This window comes from Canis lupus, chromosome 24 (assembly GCF_011100685.1).
Source record: "Canis lupus familiaris isolate Mischka breed German Shepherd chromosome 24, alternate assembly UU_Cfam_GSD_1.0, whole genome shotgun sequence".
Lineage (NCBI taxonomy): Eukaryota > Metazoa > Chordata > Mammalia > Carnivora > Canidae > Canis > Canis lupus.
In genome coordinates, this window is record NC_049245.1 from 3,557,978 (window position 1) to 3,584,800 (window position 26,823).

A 26,823-nucleotide genomic window follows, 5' to 3' on the forward strand; every position below is an offset into this window, starting at 1 on the left:
ATCCCTGGGTGGCGCAGTGGTTTGGCGCCTGCCTTTGGCCCAGGGCGCGATCCTGGAGACCCGGGATCGAATCCCACGTCGGGCTCCCGGTGCATGGAGCCTGCTTCTCGCTCTGCCTGTGTCTCTGCCTCATTCTCTCTCTCTCTCTGTGACTATCACAAATAAATAAAAAAAAATTTTAAAAAATTTAAAAAAAAAAAAGAAAAGGCACAATCCAGAAAATCAATGTCTATTTAATAATTTACCATTTCATCTCTGATCACTGCAATGCCGACTATTTGTTCTGCAACTTCAGCTACAAATGCTTTCATGGATGTTCCATCCTGAAAAGATAAGCATGTATTTTAGGGCCCTTAAAATATAATTATCAAGGTTTCTGTAAGCAACCAGTAGTGGACCTTAAGCATGGTCACCTAATGACAATGAGAGTCAGAGCCAACATCCATCAGTACTTACCTTTGGACCATGTACTAAGTTAAATGTCTTCCCTGTGTTCACTGAATCCTCATTCCTTCAAGGTAAATATTATCACTACCTCTATTTCACTTACAAGAAAATAAGGCTTGGGGGGCTGAGTAACCTGCCAATATTTCCAGCTAGTAAGGGATGAATCTGTGATTCAAATCATGGTCCCTTTGACTTGGAATCTGTTTTCTTTAGCTCTACATCAGCAGCTCTCAAAAACTGTGATCTCAGGAACCCTATTCCCTGAGGACTCCAAAAAGTGTGGTGTATGTGTGTAATATCTATCACTAGTTTCTGTATTAGAAATTAAAACTGAGAAAATTTTTGTTTATTCACTTATGTTTAATTTACTAATTAAGACAAAATTTAAAATTTGACAAAAATATTTAGAGAGGAGAGTAGCATTGTTTTATATTTTTGCAAATCTCTTTAATGTCTGGCTTAATGGAAGACAGCTGGATGCTCATATCTGCTTCTGCATTCAATCTGTTGCAATATGTTATTTTGGATGAAATATATGAAAAAATCTGTCTTCACAAAGATACAGAGTTGGAAAACAGAAAAGTATTTAAATAATCTTTTCAGAAAATTATGGATAGTCTTCTCTGATGCTCCACCAAAACTCAACAAGTGGTACTGTTTTGAAGATAGCTCCAACATGGAATCTGAAACCTTATCAATAAACTTTGCATGCATTGTTACATTAAAACTCATTAGTCTATTCTGAAGTTTGAATGAATCTTTTACCTATGTGTGATTTTGTAACATCATGTTTTATCTCACCAAACTTACACAGATGTTCCACATGTTGACCTATGACAAAATATCAAAGCATCACATTTGATAATATCACTATCAACCTCATTAGAAATTTTTTAAAAGTTTTTGCAAGCTGTCAAGCTCATGATGAAAGTTACTGATCTCCCAAAATTCTAATTTTTTATTGAAAGCTTGCATTTTATCAGAAGGAACAAATGTCAGTTGTTTTCTTGGAGTGACAGCCTCACTTGATTCATTTTTAGGAAAATGTCTGCCAACTATTCAAGACCGAAGCACCATATTTTGCCTGCCAGTTGTTCTTTTAAGTAAAAAATGGTGTTCCATGAGAACAGTGGCTGGTTCAGCATGAAAAACAAACAATCACAGAAATGCTTTTTCTTGAAACAACCAACATACTTTAGTCTACAGCAGAGCGGCTTTATGTGCACTTCTCATTTTGCCACAACAGAATACTGAAAATACAAGTAAATAAGGATTGAAATGTAATAACGTTATAGTTTTTACTGTTTTAAGTGAAACTGGCTTTTCCTTTCCTTTTTTTGTGGAAATTTATATTGAGATAGCTGTATAATACAGAGAAATACCTTTTTTAATTAATTAATTAATTTTTTTTATTGGAGTTCAATTTGCCAACATATAGCATATCACCCAGTGCTCATCTGGTCAAGTGCCCCCACTCAGTGCCTGTCACCCAGTCACCCCAACTCCCCGCCCACCTCCCCTTCCACTACCCCTTGTTCATTTCCCAGAGTTAGGTGTCTCTCATGTTCTGTCACCCTCACTGATATTTCCCACTCATTTTCTCTCCTTTCCCCTTTATTCCCTTTCACTATTTTTTTATATTCCCCAAATGAATGAGACCATATAATGTTTGTCCTTCTCCGATTGACTTACTTCACTCAGCATAATACCCTCCAGTTCTATCCACATTGAAGCAAATGGTGGGTATTTGCCATTTCTAATGGCTGAGTAATATTTCATTGTATACATATACCACAGCTTCTTTTTCTTTTAAAAGATTTTATTTATTTATTCATGAGAGACACAAGGGTGGGGGGGGCTGTGCAGAGAGAGAGAGGCAGAAACACAGGCAGAGGGAGAAGCAGGCTCCATGTAGGGAGCCTGACGTGGGACTCGATCCCAGGTCTCCAGGATCAGACCCTGGGCCAAAGGCAGGCACTAAACCGATGAGCCACCTGGGCTGCCCCACCATAGCTTCTTTATCCATTCAACTTTCAATGGACACCGAGGCTCCTTCCAGTGTTTGGCTATTGCGGACATTGCTGCTATAAACATTGGGGTGCAGGTGTTCTGGCGTCTCACTGCATCTGTATCTTTGGGGTAAATCCCCAGCAGTGCAATTGCTGGGTCGTAGAGCAGATCTATTTTTAACTCTATGAGGAACCTCCACACAGTTTTCCAGAGTGGCTGCACCAGTTCACATTCCCACCAACAGTGTATGAGGGTTCCTCTTTTCTCCGCATCCTCTCCAACATTTGTTGTTTCCTGTCTTATTAATTTTCCCCATTCTCACTGGTGTGAGGTGGTATCTCAATGTGGTTTTGATTTGTATTTCCCTGATGGCAAGTGACGCAGAGCATTTTCTCATGTGCTTGTTGGCCATGTCTATGTCTTCCTGTGTGAAATTTCTGTTCATTCTTTCAGTTTCTCCCTATCTTGGAAGCTCTTTATTCTGAATGGGAGCCTTGCTGGATAGAGTATTCTTGGCTGCATGTTCTTCTCATTTAGGACCCTTTCTGGCCGCCAGGTCTCTGTGGAGAGGTCTGCTGTTAACCTAATACTTCTCCCCATAAAGGTTAGGGATCTCTTGTCTCTTGCTGCTTTAAGGATCTTCTCTTTATCTTTGGAATTTGCAAGTTTCACTATTAAATGTCAGGTGTTGAACATTTTTATTTGATTGGGGGGGGTGGGGATCTCTCTATCTCCTGGATCTGAATGCCTGTTTCCCTCCCCAAGTTAGGGAAGTTCTCAACTATGATTTTTTCTAATACACTTTCTGGTCCTCTGTCCCTTTCGGCACCCTCTGGAACCCCAATTAAACGTAGATTTTTCTTTCTGAGGCTGCCATTTATTTCCTTAACCTTTCCTCATGATCTTTTGTTTTTCTCTTTTGTCCTCAGCCTCCTTCCTTGCCATCAACTTGTCTTCTATGTCACTCACTGTTTCTTCTACCTCATTAACCCTTGTCATTAGGCCCTCCAGTTTGGATTGCATCTCATTTAATTGACTTTTAATTTTGGCCTGATTAGATCTAAATTCTGCTGTCAGGAAGTCTCTTGGTTCCTTTATGCTTTTTTCTAGAGCCACCAGTAGCTTTATAATTGTGCTTCTGAATTGGCTTTCTGACATCAAATTGTAATCCAAATTTTGTAACTCTGTGGGAGAGTACTGTTTTTGATCCTCTCTTTTGTGGTGAGTTCTTCTTTCTAGTCATTTTGCTCAGTGCAGAGTGGCTAAAAACAAGTTGTACTGGAAAAAGGAAGGAAAAAAAAGAGGGAAAAAAACCCCAAAGAACAAAAAACAAAAACAAACCAAGGAGGGGTATCCTCTGGTTCTATATAGTGTAAATCCCTCGACTTCCCCTGGAGCATTCCAGCGCTGCCTGGTCAAAACTTGCTCATCCCCCCATCCTTCCAGCTGGTCTTCTGGGGGAGGGGCCTGCTGTGCTGATTCTCAGGTGTGTGCAACTGGGGAAGCTGCCCCCCCCCCCTCACCAGGTGCACATCTCAGTGGAGCTGTTTACCCCTTGAGGCCTCTGTTCCCTGGCAGTCCCGCTCCATCCCAGGCACAGGGCGACACCAGGAGGAACGACAACACTGGCAGTGGTCAGGTCTCCAGCCCTGGAGTCAGCTCCCGCACTAACTACCACAGTCTCCCAGTCCGCACTGGCCTGGATGCCTGGATGCCTGGATGCTTCCACAGCTCGGGGATCCTGGTGGCAGGAGTCCTCTGCCTGCCCCGGGGCAGCGCAGGATCTTGGGCTGTGTCCCTGGCGCCCTGGGATCCAGGGCCTGTGCCGCTGGACTCACGCTCCTGGGGCCGCGCAGTCCCGTCCACCTGGAGCCGCCGCCTGAGCTTCTCCCGAGGCCCTGCCGGGGGTGCATTCCAGCCCTTTAGGGAGCTCGGCCTGTGGTGTGTGGCTCGTTCTCTCCCGGGGCACACTTCCTCTATTAGTGACCCCGGGAACCTGGAGGTTCCACTGCCACTCCTGGGATGCTGTTGGAGTTCCCTGCGAGCACCTTTCCATCCGGGAAGATTTTTAAAGTTCCTGCTTCTCCGAGACTGGGCTTTCCTGTCCTGGGAGGGGGGGGGGGCCACCTCCCCCACTGGATTCTTTTTTTATTTATTTTTTTTCCGTCTCCCTACCTTGTTAGTGCAAACTCTTCTGTGTAGCATTCCAGCTGTTCTCTCTTTAAATCTCAGGCCAAATTCATAGGTTTTCAGGATGATTTGAAAGTTATCTAGGTAAGTTGGTGGGGACAGGTGACTTGGGGACCCTGCTGTCCCATCGTCTTGCCTTGCCCCCAGAAAAATTCCTTATACATGTTGCCCAGTATCCTGTCATGGTAATGTTCTGCAAAACTCTAGTATAATATAAACAGGGACTGCACATTGATGGGATTGTGTGTATGTGCATCAGGTTCTACACAATTTTAAGCTCTTTATAGGTTCATGTATCCACCACCACTGTCAAGATACTAATAGTTCCAACACAAAGATCCCTTGGGTTGCCTTACAATAACCACATCCATCAACTCTCTGCTCTACTCTCATCCTTAACTTCTGGCAACAAATAATCTCTTCTTCATTTCTAAAATTGTGTACTTCAAAAATGTCAAATAACCCCACCACCACCACCACCAAGCCCCCAACTCAGCAGAATTCCCTGCAGATAAATCCAAATTGATGTATGAATCAACAATTTGATCCTTTGTATTGTTAAGTATTATCCATGGCATGGATGTGCCACAGTCTGCCTATTCACCTGTTAAAGGCCATCTGGGCTGATTCTGACTGCTTATGAACATTCATGTACAAGTCTTCATTTCTCTGGGATAAATGCTCAGGAATGCAATTACTAGGTCACATGATTGTTGCATTTCAGTTTTTTTAAGAAATCACCAAAATGTCTTCCAGAGTAATGGTATCATTTAACATTGCCACTGGCAACATATAAATGATCTTATTTCCCCATGTCCTCCCCAGCATTTAGTGGTGCTGCTCTTTTTGTTTTAACAAAAAGAGTGCAGTGCTATCTTCACTAGGCTCTCTTGTCCTATTGTTATTATAAGTGAATGGCAATGAAGAAACTGATGAAATCTGGCATCCACTGCCCTGACCCACACTGAGGCTCTCAAGGTTCTGCCCACCATTGTGTTTGCACCATCAGCCTGAGTATCAATATAGTGGAAATGGAAACTTTGTTTCTTATTCTTGTTCTTATTATGGAAATAGATTTTAGTTCATGGACCTCCCCTGAAAATTTGTCTCAGAGACCCCTAACCACATTTTGAGAACTAATGCTACATGATACTGTATTGATAGGTCAGTATGGGAAGGAGCAAAAAAATAGGAAAACCAGAAGATCAAGACAAACCAAAACAAAAAGCACATGCTGGAGAGAAGTTTTATTTTAATGTGATACCTTGATAAAATACCAAATATTTCCCTGTGTTTAGGTGGTGTCTCTCTTTTGATGACTTTAAAATTTAACTACAGTGCTTATTCAAAAGAGCCAATAAATGGAAATTCCCCCAAATGACAGTAGAAAGAAAAAATAAATTGTGGTATCTTCATGCAATGAAATACTTTACAGCATAATATGGGTGAATCTCACATAGTGTTGAGCAAAAAAAAAAAAAAAAAAAAAAAAAGCCTGATATCAGAAAACATACTATGTGATCCTTTTAAACAAAGTTCAAAAACAGGTATGACTAATTTATGATCTTAGAAATCAAAGGTGGTATTAACCTGGGGAGAATGTAACTGAATGGGAGCATGAGGGGGACTTCAGCTAGGCTGGGGTTAGTCTGTTATTTGAAACAGGTGCTCATTAATCACATGGTGTATTCAAATAGGGAAATCTATCAGCTGTTTATTGATTATATTTCAATAAAACTTTTTTCAAGATAAAATTTCTGAAAAAAGTAACTAAGCATTTCTGAAACGACATACACTGTTCCATGTCTGGTTAAGTTAACTGCCATGGTCCTTAAAAAAGCACTATTAACGTAAGGACCACTGCCAGCTTGCCTTCTGCCAGGACAAAAGTATAGTAGAGTTACTCATCTTAAAAAGAGAACCCAACACTTGTCATATAGGTGTTTGACCGCCCACCCATTCCCTGAGGATGTAAGCAGCTCAAAAAAAAAAATCACCATCCAGGAGGGTCAAATGCGGTCCACTGCCCTAAGCCATCTGATGATAGCAAGTACTTACAGGGTCTCTGCGAGCCTCATTGTACTGCTTTAAATCCGCCAATATACTTTTATTCAGCATGAGGGTGCTAACAAGGTTTTCAACACCAGGAGTATCCAACAAAGTGGCTAATCTTATGTTAATAGACCTGGATGAGGAGAGAGACTTTTTTTAGGTTAAAGTACTAAAGTTTGTATTCCTCCCTGCTCCCTCAACCAAATGAAGACAAAATTATAAAATACCACATATACATAAAATAATATCCAGTAAGGTATGTTTATATAATACTAGGGTTTGATTAACTATAGAAGTAACTGATATCATTCTAGAAAATTTGTAAAACATATGCAAAACAGTACAAACAAGGTAAAAATCACTGATACTTTCATTAACCAGAGACAATATAAAGTTAAAGTTATAGTCTAAGTGCATTTAATTTGAAATGTGCAGAAAGATGGGGCAATCTAAAATGGAGACATAGAAAGATCCTGAACTGGGATCCCTGGGTGGCGCAGCGGTTTGGCGCCTGCCTTTGGCCCAGGGCACGATCCTAGAGACCCGGGATCGAATCCCACGTCGGGCTCCCGGTGCATGGAGCCTGCTTCTCCCTCTGCCTATGTCTCTGCCTCTCTCTCTCTCTCTCTCTCTCTCTCTCTCTCTCTCTGTGTGACTCTCATAAATAAATAAAAATTAAAAAAAAAAAACAGAAAGATCCTGAACTCATCTCTTCCCATGGACACAGGAAATCTACAGCTACATGTGGAATAATTCCCTCTGAAAAAGACCTCAAAACCAGCTGAATGGCTCCTTCATAACAAGCAATAAAGGACCGCCTAAAAATGGTTGGAGAGACAGAGACGCAGTCTTGCCAAAAACCTCCCCCACCCATTGCCTGGCACAGTGACCCACAATTGGGAGAGATCTCACAATATGGAGCTTCTCCTTGAGGAGGGAAGAGTTTGTGCCCCACATCAGATACTTCAACCATTGGGACCTGCACCAAAGAGATGAGCCCCTAAAACGCCTATGTTTGAAAACCATTGGGGCACATACCTGCAGAAACCTGAAGGGCTGAAGAGACCTAAAGATATTGTTCTTGAAGTGCTCGCCTGCATACTCACTCACATTTGGGGCCCAGTGTACAAGCAGCAGTTTGAAAAGTACTTACATTATGTAAAGGAGATTCATTTATAATCCTAAAGCATCTACTGGAGGGGGAAGGAGCCTGTTGGAACTCTCTCGAGGAACAGAGGCCCTGGAAGGTGTCATTTTTATGCTCCCACTTTACTTTGCTAGTGCCAGGAGGCACACACAGTCCCTGTGCTATTCCACTACCCCACTACAACCAATAGGAACATGTGGCCCTATGCTCTCCTGCTGCCCACTAAGGACAGCAGGCACACCCAGCCCTGCACTTTTTTGCTGCCTTGCTAAAATTCTCAGGCATGGGCAGCCCACACAGAGGTCTCTCTTGATCACCTGGCTCTGGTATCCAGGAAGGCTTGTGCTCTTGGGTCCAATGGAACTGTAACCATCACAGAGACAGTTCTTGGCAGGCTATCACCCCCAGGGCACTGGCACTGACAGTGGACTTAAACACACACACACTGGTTTTTCTGTGAAAAAGGCCTAGGTACTTGTCATGGAGCTCCAGCCTGAGGGGTAGGCCTCAGGTTTGCCACACATATAGCAGCTAGAGAGTATTCTCAAAGAGAGGAGGCCAGGGGATGCTATCTTTGTGCTCTCCCTTAACCTTGCTGCAGCTTGCCAGTAACTCCCAGAAAAGAACTTATACCCTCATCTGAAGCCCCAAATTTTATAAATGTCACTCAAGAGACACCTCCAGATTATCTGGAGGCCAGTAGGACTGATGATTGATTGAAGTCCCACAGAACTATATATATTTGCATACTTCGAAAGCTGCTACTTGAGGGTCTGGCTTCCAATCAGCCTGAAAGTTGTCACTGAATAAATTCTCCGTTTGGAACACTGACAGCCTTGGCACACCTTCAACAACTAGGACATATCAAGAATAAATCAGGCTGCTTAGACAACCACACAGGGTCAAGAGACAATCAAAAAGCTAGGGCAAGGTTTAACAATAGGTTCCTCCTCTACACAAAGTCACTCCTTCAAGACTGGGAGGGGTAGCTATTTTGCCTAATACATAGAAGCAAACACAGAAAGAGTTAAGCAAAATACGTAAACATGAATATGTTTCAAATGAAAGAACAAGACAAAACCTCAGAAAAAACTCTGAATGAAATGAAGATAAGTAACTTGCCTGATTAAGAGCTCAAAGTAATGGTGAAAAATGTTCACCTAACTTGGAAGAAGTATGAATAACCACAGTGAGAACTTCAACAAAGAGACAGATAACATAGAAAGTACCAAACAGAAGTCACAGAACTGAAGAATAACTGAACTGAAAAATATGCTAGAGTGGTTCACCAGCAGACTAGATGAAGCAGAAGAAAGAATCAGTGATCCAGAAGACAGGGCAGTGAAACTCACCCACACAGAGCAATGAAGATAAAAAGAAATGTAAAAACTGAAGATAACTTAAGGGACCCATAATATAACAGCAAGCAGAATAACTTTCACTCTATAGAAGTCCCAGAAGAAGAGAAAGGGAACAGGGCAAAAAATTTATTTGAAGAAACAATGGCTGAGAACTTTCCTAACCTGGGGAAGGAAACAGACATCCAGATCCAGGAAGCGTGGGATATTCCAAATAAGATGAACTCAAAAAAGTCCACACTAGGGTACTTGGGTAGCTCAGTCGGGTAAGCATCTGCTTTTGGCTCAGGGTCCTGGGATCAAGCCCCACATTGGGCTCCCTGCTCAGTTGGGAGTCTGCTTCTCCCTTTGCTCCTCCTCCCACTCACGGTCTTTCTCTCTCAAATAAATAAATAAATATATTTTTAAAAATCCACACTAATATACACTATAATTAGAATGCCAAAAGTTAAAGATAAAGAGGGAATCTTAAAAGCAGTAGGAGAAAAACAACTTGCTACATACACCCTAAACCAGCAGACTTCAGCAGAATCTTTATAGGCCAGAAGGGAGTGGCAGGATACATGCAAAGTGCTAAAAGGATCCCTGGGTGGCGCAGCGGTTTGGCGCCTGCCTTTGGCCCAGGGCGTGATCCTGGAGACCCGGGATCGAATCCCACGTCGGGCTTCCGGTGCATGGAGCCTGCTTCTCCCTCTGCCTGTGTCTCTGCCTCTCTCTCTCTGTGTGACTATCATGAATAAATAAATAAAATCTTTAAAAAAAAAAATAAAAGGAACATACTTCCAACCAAGAAGACTCTGCCCAGAAGGCTATCACTCAGAATTGAGAGATGAAAAGTTTCCCCAACAAACAAAAGCTAAAGGAGTTCATCACTACTAAACTGGCCTTACAAGAAATATAAGAAAGTGTACTAATTAGTAACAAGAAAACATATGAAAGTAAAAATGATAAAGGTAGATATATAACAAAGGTAGTAGATTAATCACTTACACAGCTAGTATGAAGGTTAAAAAACAAAAGTAGTAAAAATAACTATAACTTCAATGATTAGTTAAGGGATACACAAAACAAGAAGATGTAAAATGTGATATCAAAAACACAAAGCATGGGCAGCCTGGGTGGCTCAGCGGTTTAGGGCCTGATCCTGGAGACCCGGGATCAAGTCCCATGTCAGGCTCCCTGCATGGATTCTGTTTCTCCTCTGCCTGTGTTTCTGCCCCCCTCTGTGTGTGTGTGTGTGTGTGTGTGTGTGTGTGTGTGTGATAAATAAATAAATAAAATCTTTAATAGAATGTGTTCAAACTTAGATGCAATGAACTTAAAATAGACTATTTTATATTATATATATGTATATTATAAACATGTATATATAACTAGTGCCCATTATTTTCAGTTTAAAGGAGTCCCTTTATATCTTGTCTATAAAAGACTTCGGAAGTAAGGACATACACAGACTGAAAGTGAAGGGATGGAAAATGATGTCCCATGCAGATAGAAACCAAAAAAAAGCTGGGGTTATACCAGGCAAAGCTACAGCTATATTAGACAAAACAGGCTTTAAATCAAAGACTATAATAAAAGACAAAGAAGTGCATTAAATAACAATAAAGGCATCAATCTAACAAGAGTATATATAGCATTTGTAAATATTTATGCACCTGACATAGAAGCACCTAAATGGGAGAAATTTATAGCAATACATTAATAGGAGGGGACTTTAGTACCCCACTACATTAGTGGATAGATCATCCAGACAGAAAACTAAAAAGGAAACATCAGCATTAAATGACTTATTAGACCAGATGGACTTAATATAAAGATATACAAAACATTCGACCCAAAAGCAGGGGAATAGACATTCTTCTCAACTGCACATGGAACATTCTCCAGAATAGTTTAAATGTTAGGCCACATAATAAATTAATAAATTTAAAGAAATTTAAGAAGATTGAAATCATATCAAACATCTTTCTAACTACAATGGTATTAAACAAGAAAGTTATTACAAGAAGAAAACTGGAAAAATCCTAATACATGGAGATTAAATAAAATAACATGCTGCTGCATAACCAATGAATCAACAAATAAATCAAAGGACAAACCAAAAAATATCTTGAAACAAATGAAAATGGAAATATAACATACTTATATATATAGAATGCAGCAAAAGCAGTTCTTAAAGGAAATTCATAGTGATACAAGCCTAACTCAAGAAACAAGAAAAATCTCATTTAAACAATCTAATTTACACCTAAAGGAGCTAGAAGAAGAACAAAAGAAGCCAAAAGTTAATAGAAGAAAGGAAATAACAAAGATCAGAGCAGAAATAAATGAAATAGAGACTAAAAAAGACAATAGAAAACATCAGTGAAACTATGAGCTGGTTCTTTGAAGAGATAAACAAAACTGAAAAACATTTAGCTAGACTCACCAGGAAAAAAACAGAGGGCTCAAATAAGTAAAATCATAAATGAAAGGGGAGAAGTTACAACTGATACTGCAGAGATGCAAAGAATCATGAGACTACTATGAATAATTACATGCCAACAAATTGGACAACCTAGAAGAAATGGATAAATTACCAGAAACATACACTCTTCCAAGACCAAATAATGAAGAAATAGAAAATCTGAACAGACCGATTACTAGTAAGGAAACTGAATCACTAATTTAAAAAAAAACCTCTAAACAAACAAAAGCTGTCTGGTGGACCAGACAGCTTCACTGGTGAATTCTATCAAACATTCAAAGAAGATTTAATACCAATCCTTGCAAAGTGAAGGAAACAATCAACAAAACTAAAAGGCAGCCTACAGAATGGGAGGAGATATTTGCAAATGACATATCTGATTAAAGGGTTAGTATCCAAAATCTATAAGGAACTTCTCTTCAGGCTCCCCAGGGGGAGCCTGCTTTGCCCTCTGCATGTGTCTCTGCCTCTCTCTGTATGTCTCTCATGAATAAATAAATAAATAATATTTTTTAAAAGGCCACATATTATATAATTCCATTTATAGGAAATGTCCAGAATAGGCAGAAACAGTAGATTTGCTGCCACCAGAGTCTTGTGGTGAAGGAAAGGATGGGGTGACTACTAATAGGTACAGGGTATCCTTTGGGGTGATGAAAATGTTTTGGAACCAGAGAGGAACTCAATAAATATCTAATGAATTATGCAGCCTGCATGCAGATGGCCAGAGAGTTTCCCACATGCTTCTGTCTATGATCCGTGCTACAACAGTTACCAAAAGTGTTATGGAACCAGGGGGGTGAACAGGCACGTGACATTTTCTCCATGTCTCTATTATGCTATCCTTTGCTTTCTGGGATGTGGCATCCTCTCTTTGGCAAGGCTCAGAGGTAGGGCGACCTCATGATCCACTCTGAAAGACCAAGGCTCGTCCTCACCCACAGCAGTTCGCAATAACAGTCAATGGAATATCACAGTGTTTTACTGCCAAGTATTAGAAAAAAAAACAAACATAATTTCTCCAGTTTGTCCATGAAAATATGTTGTTGATTAGAGGGCACAACCATTTTGTGTTGCATTGTGAAACTTTCATCTCTACTATTTATTTTGCCAAAGGGGAGCACCTCATGGTCTTCATGTGTTTCCAGATTTTCACGGGGAGGAACGGGCAATATGTTTGTGCACTACTCTAAAGCTATGCTGTCTGATATGGGAACCTCAAGCCCCATGTGCTACTAGGCAGTTGAAAGGTGGCATCTCTGAATCGAGGCATGCTGTATGTGTAAAATACCCACTGAATTCTAAAGACTTGGTACAAAAAAAAAGAATGTAAAGTATCTTACTGATACTTTTTATAGCAATAACATGTTGAAACAATATTTTGGATATAGGGGCTAAATAATATTACAATTAATTTTACCCAGTTTAAAATTTTTTAATTAATAGAGCTATCAGAATATTTAAAATTACATACGTGGTTCACCCTGTATTTCTCTTCGGCAAGGCTGCTCTCTGTTCCCTAGTGTTTGACTCTGAGAGCAATTTTTCCATTGTTTCTTGCTTAGCTCAAAAAGTCAAATGTAGGTTTACTCTGCAGGTGACTTTTCACCCAGGGCTTTGAGGCAAATGGCCAGTGTGTATATGATTGCTCATACATCAGGTGTGAGGGATGGCAACTTGTTTGTTTTGCCTTTATCTGGAATGAGAGGATGGGGACCTATGGCCAGCAGACAGGAAATACAAATGTGGCAATAGTTACACGGTACTTGCTTTTATACTGCAATTGACAGAAGCACCCAGAAAAAGTAAAAAAATGAATATGCATAAGATCAAGATGTATTCCTAAAAAATCAATTATTAAAGTGGCTTTATTGAGAATGGTTCATGGTTAGTCACAAATACTGATTAAACACCTGCTGCATGTGTGGTGTATTCTGGGTATTGGGAATCCACTGGGGAACAAGACAGGCCACAATTCCAGCCCTTGTGGAGTTGACCTGTTGATTCTAGAACCATCTTCCAAGAAATAATTCTGAAATTTTTTCAAGTTTTAAATGATGTATGAGTTTAGAAATGGACCAGGAATAGGCAGCCCAGGTGGCTCAGTGGTTTAGCGCTGCCTTCAGCCTAGGGAGTGATCCTGGAGACCCAGGATCGAGTCCCACATGAGGCTACCTGCATGGAGCCTGCTTCTCCCTCTGCCTGTGTCTCTGCCTCTCCCTCCCTCCCTCTCTCTCCCTCCCTCTCTCTCTCTCTGTCTCTGTCTCTCATGAATAAAACAATAAAATCTTAAAAAAAAAAAAAAAGAAATGGACCAGGAGTTATGGAGAACTCACACCGTTGTGTCTCAGTTATAGAAAACTGCGGGATCCCTGGGTGGCGCAGCGGTTTAGCGCCTGCCTTTGGCCCAGGGCGTGATCCTGGAGACCCGGGATCGAATTCCACGTTGGGCTCCCGGTGCATGGAGCCTGCTTCTCCCTCTGCCTGTGTCTCTGCCTCTCTCTCTCTCAATCTCTCTCTCTCTCTGTGTGACTATCATAAGTAAATAAAAATTTTTAAAAAATTAAAAACAAACTGTCGAAAAATAAAACAACTTCAAAACAAAGGTGTAAGGATGTTTAGTGTTTTATTCTCAACACGTGTGATCCTTAATTAAAATGAAATCATCAGGGCAGCCCCAGTGGCACAGCGGTTTAGCGCCGTCTGCAGCCCAGGGTGTGATCCTGGAGACCCAGGATGGAGTCCCACATCGGGCTCTCTGCATGGAGCTTGCTTCTCCCTCTGCCTGTGTGTGTCTGCGCCTCTCTCTGTGTCTCTATGAATAAATAAATAAATAAAATCTTAAAAAAAAATGAAATCATCATAAAATATATATGGATGTCATACATACACACACTGTAAAGGGAGATTGTATTTATGGCTGAATTAGCAAGCAGTTATCTTTATTTCTTAAAATATTTTCAGATAAATCTAAAGATAAAGAAAATTCATTGAAGGTTTATAAAATGATATCAAGCCCTTCCATGGAATGAACTTTTAATGGGCTCAATGGATATCCAAAAAGACACAGTTTATTTTGGCATTTACCAGTCCAAATTAGGCCCAGCAGGGCTGCAAAAGATGGTGGGTCCACTGGAGGTATCTAAATGTAGGCCTATTTTCACCTCTTCACAAGTCTCGAACAAAGAGTTTCTGATCTTCATTTTTTCATGATCACCTTTATGCTAGGCTCTTCCTACTGTCTCATGGTATATAACTGGGAAGGGGAATGCCTACCTCCCTCTACCTGTTCTGCATGTCATCTTGCCCAACTTTTCTAGAAGTGAACTTATATTCAATAACCAGGACAGTTTAACCATTCTTTTGCCAAAGTTTAGGCATGGTTGGTTCTAAAGCCACTTTGAATCAGAGAGACAGATCAGCTTGGACTCTCCTTACCTATTCTTATGGTTTCCTCCATCAAGTTTCCTGGGGGTCCTATGTGGGGCTATCATGTTTCTTAACCCTTCCCCATAGGCCTTCAAGTTCCCAAATCACCTCTCTCTTACACTTTCTGTCTAATGTACTCAAATGCCCAAACCCATGATCCCCCAGGAAATGTCACTTCTCCATGAAGAAATGGTGAAGCCCCTGCCCACTGGTTCCTTCTTGGGGCTTGAAAGTTTGGCAGCCCTGGACCTGCTTGCCAATGAGTTTTTCTTCCTGTCCCATTTTTATACACTCTGACCTCAAAGGTCAGAATTTACAGTACTGAGACTGTACACATAACAAAATAGAAAATCATATATAAAAGTAGAGGAAAAGGGATTTAACAGTTAATTTTTTAAGCCTTAATTGAATGAATGGTTTTAGACACCTACATGGATATGTGTGCATGGATAGAGCCTTGGAGGATATAGGACAACTTTTTGATGCCAGCAAATGAAACCAAAATGATAGAAAGAAGAAAAAGCTGAGTCTGTCCCAATTCCAAAGGAGTGATCTATGTTAACAGAAACATAAAACAACTTGACAGTCACCCATATTTCAGTTTCAACCAGCCAACCAACAAAGTAAAACAATAACAACAAAATAAAATGTTCTTTTAGGTTCTATTCAAGGAGGCTGATTTAAAAAGCACCAGGTCCATTATCACTAACACACTCTCAATGACCCATGGGCCCAAAATAGGTATAATAGTGACACACTAGAAGAAATGACAACCAGGCACAAGTGAGTCACTGACAGAGAAGCAAATAAAAGAAAAACACTGAGGGGACGAGTCATTTAAAAGCCAGCTACCTAGAGGCATTTGCATTTATGAACAAAGTTGACAACTCATAGTATGATTTAACTTAGTACGTGTTTATTCTTAGAAAACAATTTCTGGGTGGCTCAGGTCATGATCTCAGGGTCCTGGGATGGAGCCCTGCATCGGGCTCCCTACCGAGTGGGGAGTCTGGTTGTCCCTCTCCCTCTGCTCCTCCCTCCTGCTTGTGCTTGAGCTTGATTGCTTTCTCTCTCTCACTCTCATTCTCGCTCTCTGTCTCAGATAAATAAAATCTTAAAAAGGAAAAGAATTCCCAGTACAATAAGTTTGAAACATATTCCCCCAAATTAAAAATGGCAAACTTCAGAGAAACATGATTTGGAAGGGCAGGAAGATGGAATGGGTGGCGAGTTCATCCAAATGTGTCCTCCACTCACAAATAAACAAGTGGAAGAAAAAGCCTGTATGAAGGCTAAGTTTAGGCAAGCATGAGCAAAAGGAAAAATAATCATTTATCCCATATTCTAACCTTACATTAAGTTTGGAAACTTTCTAGAAATCACTATATGAAGTAAAAAGAGGTAAAAAGTATTTAGTGTATATACATTTATAAGGAAAGTTAACATAAACATATTTACTTTAGAAGTTGGAAGTGAAATGACAGGGAACCTTGGCATGGAATCTGTTGACAGGAGAGGTAAGTATCACTAACAACTGAATGACTGATTTGTTCCAGGGCTCACCAGCATGGCCAGAGGGCAGGTGAGAGACACAAATATAATTTCCCAAGGGAAGAAGAATGAGATTGGGTGGGAGACCAGAACATGAGGTCATGAAATTTAAAGTAACCAAACTTAAGAGCAAGAACAATCCATCCCAAATGTCAAGAGAAGTGAAGCAAAAAATGGAAGAACACAACATATTCTAAAACCAAGGTATAAAAAGAGTAGGTGTCAAGGACCTGTGTGACTCCCCCCTCACCTCCTTCCCCAGGGGACTTCCCTCCATACCCTAAAGCCCAGCACATCATCTTTTCCTCATCTGCTTTATTCTGAGCATTTGCCCTCATCACTTACACACTATGTATTTTATCTCTTCCCTTTGTGTCTTTCTCCTCTAACTAGAATCCAGGCCCCATGAGGGCAAGGACTTTTGTCTGTTGGAGATGCTTCTGCTTGCCCAGCACCTGGAATGAGGGCTGGCACACACCATGCAGTCAACATGATGTACTGGATGAATGAAGGAGGCATGCTGGGGCCTCTGGGAAAGAAAGCACTGGCCTTCAGCCAGCTCCCTCCCTCTCTGCAGGGGTGCAGAGATGTCAGCCCAGAACAGCCGCAGCCATCCTGCCAATGGGACAGCAGCCAGCTGCAGGCTGAAGCTGACACCAGGAAAAGCAGAGTGGAAAAGGGAAAGAAACCCAAAACCCGAAGATTCAAACCCTGAAGTCCGGCCTGTCTCCAGACCTCCCAGTTATACGAGCCTATAAATGCCCTATGCTTGAAGCCATTTTGAGTTGGGTTTTCTTTAATTTCTGACTGGAAGCATTCTCACTGATTATCTACATTTTGAAATCTGAAAACATGGTTTTAGGAAAACTCAGGTTAAGGCAGGGTGTGTATGAAAGAACAAGATTGGGTGGGAAGAGATACGAGAAGTCATCTTCACTTGGTATAAGTAGATAAAATCCCACGCCTGCCATGGTTCATATATTCCCATAAGATCTGGCCCAAGGGTCTATGACAAATATGAAATAAGGCCTTCATGTCCCAACACAACCAGAAATTACCAGATAACAAAGGGTTTAACGTAGCTGTGGCTTACATGGTTCCAGAAAACCTGTATTTGGAGAAGAAGAAGAATCATTATCCTTTCCCACCAAATGATATACATGGCCCCTCCACGTCCTACCACTTCATTTTTGCTGACAGAAAGAAATCTGAAGATTTTTACTTTTACAAAGAGATCCATAATCATACTAATGTTGGTCTTTTCAGAAAGTGAAGTGGCAGCAACGTGAGCTTTCAGAAAGCTGGGAATACTCTTCGCTCTCTGTAGGCCATTTCAGTATAGATGTTTGATGGGAACAATTTCCTTTGGGATAGTAGGGAAAGCTGTATTCATAAAAAACGGAAGTGCTTCCAGCACTTCTCAAACTTCAATGTACATAAAAATCAAGTGGACCATTTGATAACAACACAGATTCCCAGGCAAACACAGTCAGGAGGCCTGGGGCAGGGCTGCGATTCTGCATTTTAGCAAGTTCTCCATGGATGTAGAGGCTGCTGATCCACGGACCGTGCGTGAAGTAGAACTGAACAGCATATGAAATAAGAGTTCCCCTTAAGTAAATTGAGGTAAATCTGACATGGAAAGCAATGTGTTGTGGGGCTAGCAGGGGGGTGGAGGGTGCAAGATGACATGTCTGTGCCAGCCTTGTGGAGCTGCCAGCCACCCCTGGATGGTCTTCTCGACAACAGGGACAAACAAACCCTTGTTAAATCCTTACATACTAAAAGCCCAATGAGCCTGTCACAGATAAGAAGGACATGTGTCACAGAGCTTCACCGCACAGGCCTAGGCCTACAGGGACATCGGTGCTGCCCCCCAGACCCCTCCTGTACTCCTGGCTGAGGTGCAGGCATCAGTGCACAGAAGTGACAATAAAAACATCCTGGAATTTTTAGAGAATATTCTGGGAAAGAAGGGGCAGAAAAGGGAAGCCCTGGAAAGGCAGCATCACCTTAGGAAAACTGATGCCAGGGGTTATTTAGAGATGACAGCTGGATTTTGGGGAGGTCACTCCCATACTCACATTTCTGAACCGCATTTTTTAAGATATGAAATTCCTCCAAACTCATACTTTAAAACCAATCATGTTTTAAAAATACAAATATCTCCTAGGGGTAAGAGTGTGAGTTTGTCTTTCCTTCATATTTTGTAGAAACATCTTCAGGCAGGCTTCCTCCTTCTCATCCAATCAAGCTTAGCTGCCTGAAGGGCTTGCAGGGGTTTTTATACATTCACTTGTTGAAGGATATCCTTGTTGCTTTCAGTTTTTTTGTGTTTTTTAAAGCAAGCTCTAGGCCCAGCATAGGGCTTGAACTCACAATCCTAAGCTCAAGAGTCACATGCTCTACTGACCAAGTCAGCTAAGTGCCCTGAGTACAGGGGTTTTTAAAACGAGCAGAGGAATGGGGTGCCTGGGTGGCTCAGTCCATTAAGTGTCTGACTCTTGATTTCAGCTTAGGTCTTGATCTCAGGGCTGTGAGACTGAGCCCTACAGCAGGCTCCACACTCAGCATGGAGAATACTTAAGATTCTCTCTCTCCCTCTGCCCCTCCCCACCCCCGACTTGCATGCCCACACATGCTTATATGTGCACACGTGCTCTTGCTCTCTCTAAAAATAAAAATAATAATAACAATTAAAAAATTTTAAAGCATAGGAAAGAAGGAAGCTTTTGAGATCATATTCCCTGTAGGAGCTTAGCAATCCTGACAGGCAAAACTACCAGGTTTAACATTAAATGTGTGATCTCTCTAAAAAAAGCTCTTTGTGCTTATAATTTAGTTAAAATATAGAATTTTTAAAAGATTTTTAAATTTATTCATGAGAGACACAGAAAGAGAGGCAGAAACATAGAGGTAGAAGTAGGCTCCCTGTGGGGATCCCAATGCAAGACTTGATCCCAGGACCCCAGGATCATGACCTGAGCCAAAGGCAGATGCTCAAACACTGAGCCACCCAGGTGTCCCTAAAATAAATAATTAAAGAAAAAATCTAAATGGCTAAAATCAATAACACAAGAAACAACAGGTGTTAGCAAGGATGTGGAGAAAGGGAAACCCCCTTACACTGCTGGTGGGAATACTAGCTGGTGCAGCTACTGTGGAAAACAGTATGACGTTTCCTCAAAAAAGTAAAAATAGGGCAGCCCCGGTGGCGCAGCGGTTTAGCACCACCTGCAGCCCGGGGTGTGATCCTGGAGACCTGGGATCGAGTCCCATGTCAGGCTCCTTGCATGGAGCCTGCTTCTCCCGCTGCCCCCCCCCCACCCCGTCACTCACGAATAAATAAATAAAATCTTTTTAAAAATAAAAATAAAATAAAACTGCCTTACAATCCAGTAATTATACTACTGGGCATTTACCCAAAAGATATAAAAACACTAATTCAAAGGGATACATGCACCCCAATGTTTACTGCAGCATTATTTGCAATAGCCAAACTATGGAAGCAGTCCAAGTGTCCATCGATTGATGAATGAATAAAGATGTAGTATACAATGGAGTATTATATAGCCATAAAAAGAATGAAATCTTGAATGTATAACAACATGGATGGAGCTAGAGCAAAACAGTCAGAGAAAGACAAATACCATATGATTTCACTTACGTGGAATCTAGGAAACAAAACAAATGAGCAAAGAAAAAAAGAGAGAGACAGAAACAAACCAAGAAACAGACTCTTAACTATAGAGAACAAACATATGGTTGCCAGAGGGGAGGCAGAAGGAGGGGTGAAATAGGTGATGGAGATTAAGGAAGGTACTTGTCATGATGAGCAACAATTCCAGGTGTATGGAATTGTTGAATCATTATATTGTACACCGGAAACTAATATGAGGCTATATGTTAACTATTTGGAATTAAAATTAAAATGAAAAAATAAAAATAAAAGGTTTAAGCTTTCTCTAGAAAACCATGGTCTGGTGCCATGTCCACAAAAGGAACATGGTGATGGTGACAAACATGTGGGCTTTGAGGGATGTCTGTCCCCACACAACCAGGAACACATTCTATGTGGAAAGGGATATGGGAACAAGAGGAATAGCACAAAGGAGCTACATGCATGGACAAGCTGAGAAGCAGTGTAGAGTGGCAGCTGGTTGGCTACAAAATTCACAGAGGAACAGAGGAAGGTTATTGATGAGGGTTCAGATGGGAACAGTGACAAAAGATCATGATTTTCTAAGAATACAAAAACTACCTTGGCATGTGAGACTTCAATTTTCCAGAAAGGAACCCAGGTGTACATGACTAGCTCCAACTTCATATGTGAGAGATTTAAAAAAATGAAGCTGACACTGCAAATGGGTACAAAGTAGAAGGAGAAACAAGGGCTTTGCTGTAACCACAGCTAATTTCCAGGCAAGTGTTGAAAGTCTCATTAAATTAAATTAAATTTTTAATAAAAGCAAAATAAGTCATAGCAGAAGAGAGAGAAAAAAGAATATGAATTAAGTAATGAAGCCACTGAGAACAAGGCCATGACTACAGCCAGACCCATAACCCATTCATGACCCTGAGTCATCTGATTTTCCTCCATCTCCAGTGTGTATTTATTCAGAGAGAATCCCAAGTCATAAGGAAATGTCACCAACACACTCTATTTAAGAATGTAGACAACATAAAGTACATTTTAATGAAAGTTCTACATGAGTCATAATAAAAATTTAAATATCAGTATACATAAAAATAACTAGATTTTCTATTATAGAAGTAATGCATGCCCATGATTTTTCAAAAATCAAACAGAAATGAACAACTCAATTTAAAAATACATAAAAGATCTGTACAGATGTTACCAAAGTAGACCTACAAATGGCAAATAGCATATGAAAAGATGCTCAATACCATACATCATTATGCAATTACAAATGAAAACAACAAGTTACCACTACACACCTATTAGAAAGGTGGAAATTCAAAACATTGACAGTACCAAAGCTGGTGAATTTGTGGGGCAACAGGAACTCTCATTCATGCCTCGTGGAAAGCAGAATGGTATGGCCACTTTGGAAGATAGTGTGGTAGTTTACACAAAACTAAACATTCTTACCATATCACTCAAACTTGTGCTCCTTGGTATATACTCAAATCAGCTGAAAACTTACAACCACACAAAGACCTGCACACAAATGTTTATAGAAGCTTTATTCATAATTGCTCAAACTTAAAAGTAACTAAGATGTTCTTCAGTATGTGGATGAATTAATAAACTATGCTACACCTAGACAATGGAATATAATTTAGCACTATAAAAGAAATTAACTATCAAGATATGGATAAACCTTAAAATGTATATTACTAAGTGAAAAAGGCCAATTTGCAAAGGCTACATACTTTATGATTCCAACCATAGGACACTCTGGAAAAGGCAAAACTGGAGACAAAACTTTTTACTAGAAACAGGAAATAGATCAGTGGTTGCCAGAGGTTGTAGGGAAAGAGAGAGGGATGAAAGAGGTAGAGCCAGAAGATTTTTAGAAACTACTCTGTAGGATACTAAAATAGTGGATACAGTCTTTATGTATTTGGCAAAACCCACAGAGTGTACAACAGAAAGACTAAAACCCCAATGTAAACTGACTTTGGGTGGTAATGATATAGGTTCATCAATGGTAATTAATGGCCTAACTCTGGTGCGGGATGTAAACTGATGGAGAGTCTAGGGAGAGAGAGAGAAGAGGTATGTAGGAACTCTCTGTACTTTCTGCTCAGTGTTGCCCTAAGCCTAAAATGGCTGAAAAAAAGGCTATTAATGAAAGAAAAATCAAGCAGCACCAATAAATATAAAGCAAAAAGTAAGTCACCAGCATACCCAACCTCCTGGTTCTGCTCCTCAGGTTAATGAAGTCTTATGTACATGAGATTAGTAAGATTAATTAAGTCCCGTATACCTTTCTAGAGCTTCTATATATGTGTGAGATAAAAATTAGACATGATGGGTTCATAGCATTCTTCCCCCACCTTTTTATTTTTATTTTTTTTAAAGATTTTATTTATTTATTTATTCATGATAGACATATAGAGAGAGGCAGAGACACAGGCAAAGGGAGAAGCAGGCTCCATGCCAGGAGCCCGATGTGGGACTTGATCCCGGGACTCCAGGATCACGCCCTGGGCCAAAGGCAGGCGCTAAACCGCTGAGCCACCCAGGGATCTCCCCCCCCCCCCCGACCTTTTTAATAATGGAACCAACTCTGGGCACACATCCAGCCTGTCAGAGACAGACCCTCAGTCTCCCTTGCATCTAGATAGGGCCATGCAACCAACTTCCTGACCATAGACTGTGCACAGAAGTGATGTAAGTTCCATGAAAGAGAAGCATTTCTTCATTTTTCTTCCTATCTTTCTCCATGGGCTGAAAATATGGCTATGTTGTTCTGAGCCAGCTCAAAGCATTCTCATGGAGCAGGAAAAGAGTCTGCTCCATCTAGAAATTTTGTGTGCCATGCCATGGACCCCTTTGATAGTCTGGTGATGCTACACCCCTGTTCAGACTAATGTTTTTAAATATGTAAAATAAAAGATAATGAATTATATTGAAATAAAGTTAACAAAATGTTTGAAAATGTGTGTTTTAGTAACATCTATGCCTCCAAATTAATGCATTACATAACAAGGTCTAGTTAGAATAAACCCAGAGAAATTTCAAAGCAGGATGTGCATACATATTTTGAGATACCTGGAACAACTGTAACATGATATGAAAATATCCATGATTTCTATGGTTACAAAGTCATGGTTTCACAAACACCCCAGAGGCTTGTTGCTTCCATTCACAATGGAAGCATGCACTACAGTTCAATTTGAGGTTAGTAAAATAAAGATGAAGTTTTTCTATCCATCCAGATTCACAGACCCCTTGACTCATTATGCAGATGTTAGGTAAACACGCTTAGTCTACCAAATGAAGAAGCAGTAAGAGAAGGAACCTGGGTGCCCTGTGTAATTTCATGGGGTAAAGGCTGCTGCTCTGCTCACGTCTGCACTACCCTGTGGAGAGGTAGAGTTTCTGTCTGGCTCAAGCCACTGTGTTTTGGGGTTTCTCTGTTGCTTTGCCTGAAAACATAGTAAAGAGAGCAATAGAGAGCAATATGTGAAGTGGTGATGAGTTGAATTTGGAAGCTAACTGTCTTAGGTTTTTTTTTTTTTTTTTTTTGAAACAGAAAGAGTGAGCCTGTGAGAGCAGGGTGGAGAGAGGCAAGGGGAGAGGGAGAGAGAGAATCTCAAGCAGATGCACTGTTGTGTGCAGAGCCCAATGTGGGGTTCAATCTCACAACCCAGGGAGATCATGACCTGGGCTGAATCATGAGTTGGACATTTAACTCACTGAGCCACCCAGATGCCCCTAACTGCCTTAGTTTTAATTTGAGCTCTGCCACTTGCTGTTGAGTATTCTTTGGGCTAATTACTTAACCTCTCTAAGTCTGTTTCCTAACCTGTAAGATACGGATGATAATAATGGTACCTAGCTAATAATGTCACTGCACATATTGATACACAGAAAGTGATTAAGAAAGTGACCAAAATACTACAAACCTTCCATACATGTAAGCTATCAGTACTATAACTATTATAGTGTTTACTGTTTGTAGTGTATACTGTTTGACTCCTGGCTTCTCTCACCATCCTAGACATCATTCTATATAGGATATATAAGTTTATTTCTATTTCTTTAAAATCTGCATAGTAATGTGCTGAATAAATATGCCAAAATTCATCTAGCCAGTCTCCAAATACACAGTGATCATTTAGGATGTTTCTCAAAGTTTCACTTAAAAGGCTATTATATGAATTATAGAAAAAGCTCTCTGAAACTACTCCACCAATCCCTTTGTCCTAAGATTTTGCAGCAAGTTTACTGAGATCTTATTTACATTCTATAAAAATGCACTTTTTTATTTTATTATTTTATTTTATTTTATTTTATTTTATTTTATTTATTTTATTTTTTTAAGATTCTATTTATTTATTCAAGAGAGACACACAGAGAAAGGCAAAGACAGGACCTGTCCCCTGCAGGGAGCCTGATGCAGGACTTGATCCCAGGACCCCGGGATCATGACCTGAGCCAAAGGCAGACACTCAACCACTGAGCCACCCAGATGCCCCCAAATGCACCCATTTTAAATGCACAGTTTGATGAGCTCTATAATACCTTGTAAGAATAAGACTTCATGTATAAGACCTTACCTTGAAAAAGGTAAATTATAGAAAACGCAAACCTGCCCTACGACCCAGCAATTGCACTGCTGGGGATTTACCCCAAAGATACAGATGCAATGAAACGCCGGGACACCTGCACCCCGATGTTTCTAGCAGCGATGTCCACAATAGCCTAACTGTGGAAGGAGCCTCGGTGTCCAACGAAAGATGAATGGATAAAGAAGATGTGGTTTATGTATACAATGGAATATTACTCAGTCATTAGAAACGACAAATACCCACCATTTGCTTCAACGTGGATGGAACTGGAGGGTATTATGCTGAGTGAAGTAAGTCAATCGGAGAAGGACAAACATATGTTCTCATTCATTTGGGAAATATAAATAATAGTGAAAGGAAATAGAAGGGAAGGGAGAAGAAATGGGTAGGAAATATCAGAAAGGGAGACAGAACATGAAGACTCCTAACTCTGGGAAACGAACTAGGGGTGGTGGAAGGGGAGGAGGGCGGGGGGTGGGGGTAAATGGGTGACGGGCACTGAGAGGGGCACTTGATGGGATGAGCACTAGGTGTTATTCTGTATGTTGGAAAATTGAACACCAATAAAAAATAAATTTATTATTTAAAAAAATTCTTGAAAACAAACAAAAAAAAGAAAATGCAAAGCATTGATATTATTTCTATCACACTAATACTGTTCATTTTCTTTGATAGAGATGATCCTGTCCTGAAAGAGCTGTGGAGAGCAACTCAACTGTCCTTTTCTTCAGCAATATCCCCAGATTTGTGTCTGACAATGCATCCCTCCTACTCCTGAGCTCCGGGAATAGACCTAAATGATACCAGCCAGCAGCTTCTGGCCCAGTGATGGGTCAGCACAGGACATAATCTGAGCCGACTGATGACAGGCAAACAGACTTTTGTGTTGGGGCTTCTGAACAAAAGTATACCCATCACTCCTTCCCCAAGGGACTTGAAGTGATAAAAGGTCTAAGGCTACCTCACCCATCCTACAACCACAGAGGAACCACTGGTCTGAAAAGGGTCAGCCTGGAAGAGACAGATCAAACAGGGCTAACTAAACCCTCCAGGAAACTAGCATCACCATGGATTCTTCACTGGACTCTGTGTAGTAATAAATTCTCCAGTTACTTAAGCAAATTGGATGGGTTTCTACTACTTGCCAGCAAAAGAATCCTAGGCAGTACTCAAGCTAGGTATAGAATTCCAAATTTTAGGCAACGTAAAGAAGGGAATTAAAAATCATCCCTGATGCTCCTACTACCACCAAGGGTCAATTATTGGCCACTTCTAGTGTTCTAGGCCTCCTTCCCTGGGAGGCAGCCAGGCAGCTCACACAGAGCTCTACATGCTGGGATTTCTTGGGGTGAGCTCTTAGGACCTTCCATCCCTGTAAGGAGTGACAGAAACAGGACAGGACACAGGGAGAGGTCAGACTGCAAGCAGTAGGGTTACAACAAACACTAGCTGATCCCATTGGGAGTTCTGGCCCTGGGAAGACCCTTCAGAATTACCCCTCCTTGAGGCAGGGAGCTAGTGACATTTTATACTGCATGTCCTCCCTCTCCTCCTGCCCAAGACTAGTCCCTAGATGCAGGCTGCCCTTGAGAGGGGCAGGTGTTGGGCAAAACCCTGCTCTTCAGTCCAGGGCAATCTCTTTTCAAGGGGGACTCAGCTTCAAGCTGCTGATGCTCACACATTGCACAGTTAGAAAATGAATTCTTTAGTCTGGAACAAGAGGGGTCTGGGTGGCACAGAATAGTATCACACTTGCACATTTCCTTTTACGCTATTTTATTCATGTGTTTTCTTTCTGTAGAAATTTAAATCATAGGGACCCCTGGGTGGCTCAGTGATTGAGTGTCGCCTTCGGCTCAGGGAGTGATCTTGGGATCCTAGGGATCCCCACATCAGACTCACTG

The 26,823-nt window shown here is 40.9% G+C and overlaps 1 protein-coding gene across 11 annotated transcripts in view; it reads right to left on the reverse strand.

Moving 5' to 3' along the window:
- The window catches only part of CFAP61 (cilia and flagella associated protein 61), a 275,980-nt gene that overhangs the window by 154,110 nt on the left and 95,047 nt on the right, over nt 1-26,823 (reverse strand). For all 11 annotated transcript variants that reach the window (XM_038571435.1, XM_038571437.1, XM_038571436.1 and 8 more), the window contains 2 exons: nt 6,706-6,832; nt 246-323 (listed from right to left, as the gene is read on the reverse strand). In XM_038571435.1, the coding sequence (XP_038427363.1) occupies nt 246-323; nt 6,706-6,832 (205 nt within the window). The remainder of the gene's footprint in view (nt 1-245; nt 324-6,705; nt 6,833-26,823) is intronic.